This window comes from Pteropus alecto, unplaced genomic scaffold, assembly GCF_000325575.1.
Source record: "Pteropus alecto unplaced genomic scaffold, ASM32557v1 scaffold74, whole genome shotgun sequence".
Classification (NCBI taxonomy): Eukaryota; Metazoa; Chordata; class Mammalia; order Chiroptera; family Pteropodidae; genus Pteropus; species Pteropus alecto.
The window spans coordinates 370542-376900 of record NW_006436291.1 but is presented as its reverse complement, the minus strand read 5'-3'; the positions used below and the strand labels follow the sequence as shown (position 1 = coordinate 376900).

General features: G+C 61.8%; 1 protein-coding gene across 1 annotated transcript in view; it reads right to left on the bottom strand.

The window, feature by feature from the left end:
• CFAP46 (cilia and flagella associated protein 46) overlaps positions 1 to 6359 on the bottom strand; it is a 67203-nt gene that overhangs the window by 13401 nt on the left and 47443 nt on the right. Inside the window, 3 exon segments of the mRNA XM_025047544.1 lie at positions 268 to 410; positions 1388 to 1576; positions 2228 to 2416. Coding sequence (XP_024903312.1) covers positions 268 to 410; positions 1388 to 1576; positions 2228 to 2416 — 521 coding nt within the window.

Genomic DNA, 6359 nt, shown 5'->3' with positions numbered 1-6359 from the left:
CCTCTCCTGTCGTCCCCCCCAGGGGCTGCCCCGTGGGCCGGCAGGCCACCGAGACGCTGCTCGCTGTCCCCGTCATCCCGGGCTACCTCCACATTGAGGCTGCTGGGCTCGGTCCCCCCCTAGGGCACAGGAGCCACAGGTCAGCTGCACGCGTCAGCGCACCTGTCAGGCCGGTTAATGCCCAGCCACGTGCGGTCCCCCACACGCTGTGCTCACTCCCCTCAGCCCTGAAAACCACGCTCCCCGGGCATTGGCACCGAGCGGCACCGTGTGGCCAGGACCGAGTGAAGCCGGTGCCCATCTGCCCGGGGCTGGGGACAAGTGCACCAGCTGACCCCTGTGGGACCCGTGCCGCTTGGCGGGTGCTCAGGGGCGCCAAAGGAGCCGGCCTGGGTGCAGCAGGCCCAGGACTGAGGGGGAGCGCAGGGTGCGTGGGTCACGGTGGAGGTGGGCAGGAGGAGGGGTCTGGTGGGCGCACTTCTTGCCGCGGGGACTTCGTGCGTGTCCCTGACAGCCCTCAGGGGGTCACTGTCAGCGCATCTTGCGGACAGGGGCCCGGCTCGGACAGGAGGGGAGCTGAGACTGCGTCTCTGGGCCACCTCCGTCTTGGAGCCACCTGTGCAGGCAGAACGAGGGGCCAAACTCCATAGATTTATCCAAATGGGTGTCTAGTCCTAGGTCTTGGGGACCCGGGACAGAGAGCCCACTGGGCACCAGCCCCACCTCGCATGGTGGTGTGGGGCCATCTGCTTGGGGTAGGGGTCTTCCAGGTGGAGCGAGGGCCATCTGCATGAGCAGAGTGGTGACATGCAGGGGCAGTGGCTGTCACCAGCTCCTTCTGAGGGGCAGGGCGCTCCCACGGGACAGCCAGGTCCCCCAGGCAGCCCTGTCGGGCATGCAGAAGGCTGGGGCTGTGTGTGCCACACGGCTGCGGGATGGGGGCCTCGGCCCGGCTTCCCTGCACTGCATGTGGGGGGCTGGGCTGGGGGGGTGCATCAGGGTTTTAGCACCTGGGCTCAGGCACACCCCAGACTCCTGGGGTGGGGGAGACAGCAGGAGCCGAGACCTGCTGGACTGTACGTCGGGGGCTGGGACCCGGCGGGCGTGGTGTCCTCCCTCATGCCATCCCACCCTGTCCACTCCGCAGCGGGCGGCTCTCCCCGGGGCCCGACCTCAGAGACCCCGTCTCTCCCCACCCCCGGGCGCCCGCCGCACCACCCTCCTGAGCAGCGGCCTGGAGGCCTACTGTGCACCCTCATTGTCATGTGCGGTGAGCTCTGAATGCTGTCGGAGGCCTACTGTGCACCCTCATTCTCGTGTGCGGTGAGCTCTGAATGCTGTCGGGGGGCACCCGTGGTCTGTGACGCACTGAGCAGGAAGCACGTACCGAGAGGCTGTCCTCCCAGTGGGAGGCGGGGCGCAGGGGGTCCGTGTGCACGGCCAGCAGGTGCAGGGCCTTCCCGGCCAGGCCCAGGAGCCGGGCGCGCAGCTGCACGCAGTGTGCACACAGCGGCTGCAGGCCTCCCAGCTGTGCCAGCACGGAGTGGGCCAGCGTCCGCTGCAGCATGGACCACCTCTTCGGGGACACAAACCGCCTTCCGGTCACCCGCCTCCACCCCAGGAAACGCAGTGGGCCACCCCGCCACCCGCTAACGCCCCCGGGGCCTCCGCTAACATCCCCGGACCCGCCCCCCCCGCCCCCCGGGGCGACATCCACACAGGCTGAGGACTCCCCGTGGTGCGGGGCAGGACCTCCAGGGCCTAGGTGCCGGGAGGGTCCCTCGCATTTGCTTATATGACCTTGATCTGGGGCTCAAGGACATACACGTGAGTTTGTATCAAATCCAATTTTAGGACTATCTTTGATCCACATACGGTTAAGTCAAATTAATTTGGTTCATAACGTATGAAATCTGAGAAATGTCTATAATACCAGAGTACGTTTCCTTCAAAACAAATATTTTGCAAATTAATTTTTTAAAGAAAATAATTCACCTGATGAACTTTTTCACGTGGCAATTATGTCGTTATGTCAATAACTAGTCAGAGCAGACTCACGGGCTTGGGAACCAGCCCCGACGTGACTGGTTTCACGGGGCCTTTCCGGCAAGGGTGGAGGTCGCCGGCCGCGGGGGCCGTGAACTCGGAGCTGGAGAACCCGGCCCTTGACCCTCAGGGCACGTGGGCCGCGCGGATGGGACGAGGGGTCTGTGGGCCGGGGCGTTACCAGGCTGACAGAGCTGTGGTCGCTGGGGCTCTGCAGGTGGCGGGCCAGCAGCTTTTCCAAGGAGCCCATCCGGAGCTGCCGCTCCCGCGTCTCCTGCCAGGACAGCTGCAGCATGCCCAGGACCACGTCCATCAGGCTGAGTTTGAGATGCGCCAGCTTCCTCATCAGGGGCAAGTTCACGTTCTGTAACTGACACGTGGGGGCGAGTCACCGTGGACGGCCTCTGGCCGCATGTCCCTGCGTCCGCCCTCCTGGGCCACCGCGCCCGCCTTCCGGCGCTACAGCCTGCACCCTCTAGGGGGCGCCATAAACGGGGTCATCCCGCGGAACGAGGTCCACCCACGCCGCCACGTGCGCCGTGCTCCCCGGCGCCCCCCGGCTGTGTTGCTCGTCACTCAGCTTGGGGCGTCAAGGCCCCCGACGTCCGCGCCAGGCTGCGGACCGCGCTCCCCCTCCTCCTACTCCCGAGGAGAGGCGTGGGGGGGCGGCAGCCTGTCACACTCCCCCAGCGCCACCCGGAGCGGCTCACGCCCACCTGCTGGGGCGCAGGCCCCGTCCCTCCCCGCGCCCAGCCGGACTCACGGCTCCACGGGGGGCCATCTCCCCTTATGCTGGCAATTTGCATTTCCTGATCCCCGGAAGAAGTCTGTCAAAGTCTGTCGTCTTCCCACACGATTATTTACCATCCGCCTCCCTTCGTCCCATTTTTTATTGGATTGTTTTCTTACTACGAGCTGTTGGTACGTTCTGTCACGCCGATGATTTGCAAACATTTTCTCCCAGGCTGCGACTCGTCTTTCCGGTCCCTTAGTAGCGTCTTTTGAAGAGCAGCGTGTGACGGGTCGATTGATTCTTCACGGGCCATGCTTCTGACGCCTGTGCGAACCTGCGGCCGCGAAGGCGCGGCCCTGTCTGCCGCAGAAGTCCTGGCGCTGGCTCTCACGGCGCGGCCCACGGCCCGCCGAGGCGCTTCTCGCCGCGCTGGGGACGTGACCTGCGCTCCATTTCCTGGGCGCCCCGCGGCCCCAGCACCGTCTCGTCAAACACCTGCCTCTCCTCACCGAATGGCCTCTGTGCCTCCGTCTACGTCGATTTCTGCATGTCTATTTCGGGATCCTTGACTAAGTTTCAGTAACCTAACTTTACACGAAAATCTTGAGTCCTGCAGCTTTGTGATGAGTCGAGAACCAGGTAGTGTGGGGCCCCCGACTTTGCTTTTCTTTGTTGTGTGTCCTGCAGCCCCATATGCATTTCAAAATGATTTTGTCAAGTTCTACGTAAAAAGCCTGCAGTTATCTTGGTAAGGATTGCAGGTGGTTCAGGGGAAAGTGACATCTTAATAACATCCAGTCTTCTGACCCGTGAACTTGATCTATTTTCCCATTTAGCTCTTCTTCAATGTTTTGTAGCAACATTTCATAGTTCTCAGGGTATAGGCTTTCACTTTTTCTGGTCCAACGTCATTTTTATGCCATCATAAACGGTATTGTTAAACATTTTCTAATATGTGATGGATCATTCTTAGCCTGTGGAAATATGAAGTTAACATCCGTGCACGGCTGTCACACGCCGCGACCTAGCTAAACACGCCTGTCGCCGCTCGGAGCTTCGCTGCTCCTTCTCGTGGGCGGCACGGAGGCTTCTGCACAATCACGTTGCCTGTGCGCGAAGCCAGCTGCACGTCTTTCTTCCCAGACGGGATGCTCTTCGCTTCTTCCGTCTGCCTCGCTGACCTGGCGGGCAGGGTCCTGCGTGAGGCGTCGGCGCGCGCCCCGTCGTCGCCCTGAGGCAGCGGCTCCGACTCTGGCGCCTAGTGTGACGTCAGCTCGGGCTCGTTTCCCACGTGCCCTTTGCGAGGTTCAGGACGTTCCCTGCTGCTCAGTCTGCTGAGAGGCCCCTCCCTTTACACTCAGGCCCAGGTGCCGGGTTTTACAGAGAGCTCTTCCGCGGCTGCTGAGATGACCACGCGGGTTTTCTGCATTTATTTTTAAGCACGGCGAGCCAGACCGACTGGCTTTTGAATGTTAAACCACCCCTGGGCAACTCCGACTGGCACTGGTGTATGAGCCTTTCACACATGATTGGATTTCATTTGCTAAAATTTTGTCTGGGACGTCGGCATCTACGTTCACGCAGAATAGTGGCTGAGTCTTTGTTTCGGTATCAGAGGGATCCTAGCCTCACAGAGTCGGGATGTATTCCCTCCTTTTAGATTTTCTAGAAGCGTTTGTGCAGAACTCAGATTTTTTTTCTTCCTTAAATGAAAATGTTCGCAGGAAAGCCGCCCAGGCCTGGCCTTGTCTTCGCCTGAGTCCTCCTGCAGAGGGGGGCTGCCCGGGCCACCTGCTTCCTGTGCAACGAGCTTTGGCAGGTCAGGTCTTCAAGGACTTTGTCCCACGTCCCCTAGGCTGTCAAATGAATCAGCGCAAAGCCATGCCGCAGACACACCCCGACATCCGCACGGCGCGGCACCCATGGGGGCGGCACGTCCCCCCGTCCCCGCCCGGTCTGGACAGAAGGGGGCCGCTTATCTCTCTTCTCGAAGAACCGGCTTTTGGTTTCATTGGTTTTTCTCTTCTATTTTTGTTCTCTATTTCACCGGTTCCCACTCCGACCTTCGATTTCCTCGTCCTAGTTACTCGGGGTCCAGTCCGCCCGCCCTCTGCTCTCTCGAGCTTGGCCGAGGTCGGTGGCCGAGTCGTCTTTCTCACACAGGTGCTGACCGTGCCGCACCTTCCCCCGAGCATCGCATCAATATCTGTTTTCTTCCTTCAGTTCAAAAACGCTTCCCCTTCGACTCCGTCTCGACCCGTTATTTTGACATACGCTACTTACTTTCCAAATAGTTGGGCATTTTTCCCACAGCTTTTGTTTTTTAAAAAAAGTTGAGATAAAATTGATATAACGTAAAATTAACCATGTTAAAGGGTACAACCCAGGGGCACTTTGTGCATTCACGACCTTGTGCGAGCATCACCTCCATCCACCTCCACAAGGGACCCTGAGCCCACGTGACGACCACACCCCACAGCACCCCATGCTCCCCCCATCTGCTCCCTGCCTCGTGGACGCCCCCCGCCCGCCCTCCTGCCCTTGACCCCCACGTCCATTCCGCGTGGGCTCAGTGCCCGCCTTACACGCCCTACGCCCCTTCACACGGATCGAGCCTCGTTTTGTGTTTTGGTCCAGAATAAGGTGCGCACAGGAAAAGTTCCACTTGCTGCTGGGGTGGTGTGGGGGGGACGTTTCATCGTCTGTCAGGTCAACTTGTTGACAGCGTTCGAGCCTTCCGGCCCTTTGCCGGTTTTCCGTCTGCTGGTCCCCGACGTCTGAGCGCGTCTCTGGCGCAGCTGCCGCTCCGTCTCCTCCCCACTGCGACGCCGCCGGGCTTCGCTGCGTTTATCTGAAAGTCCGTCGTCGGCTGCAGCGTTTGGAACGTTAGCCCTTTGGGCCGGTCGCCCGCTCGATCTCGGCGACACTCCGTCCGCCGTCGACAGCTGCTGTGGCTTCCGCTGAGTCCCGTCCGGTCCCGTCCGGCCCCGTCCGGCCCCGTCCCCTGGCTTTCCCCCACGTGCGTCCTCCCGTTCGGAGCGGCTTCCCCGCAGGCAGCAGAGTCGGGTCTCGCGCTGTCACACGGCCCGACAGGCTCCGTCCCGTAACCGGGTGGTCGGGCCGCTCCAGTTTAGTGCGATTACCAGGGTCAGGTTTCAGGCCGTCACCCGGCCGTGGGGTCCCCTTTGTGTCCCGCGTGCCTCACCCTGTGCTCCTCCGCCCTTTCACCTCCTTTCTGGCACCGGCGGGTCCAGCTCGGCCGCTGCTCCAGGGTTTCGGACGTCACGCTGCTCCACGCGGAGCGTAACGGTCCTTCCCGCTGCCGCCACCACGTGTCTCGCGCTTACACGTGTTGGAAACCCAACGACACAGCGTTCTGATTTTCGTTTCAATCACCAATTTCCTTTCAGAGAGGCTCAAATCGCAAGCGAAGCCTCGGCGGTCGGCCGTGCTGACGAGCGTCCTACGCTCTCGTCGCCGGCCCCGTGCCGCGGCGGGCTGGGCCGGGCCCGTGCGGAGCTGAGGCCGCCTGAGGCTTCGGCAGGGGGGGCGGCCGGGGCGCCCCGGCCGCGCCCGGCCC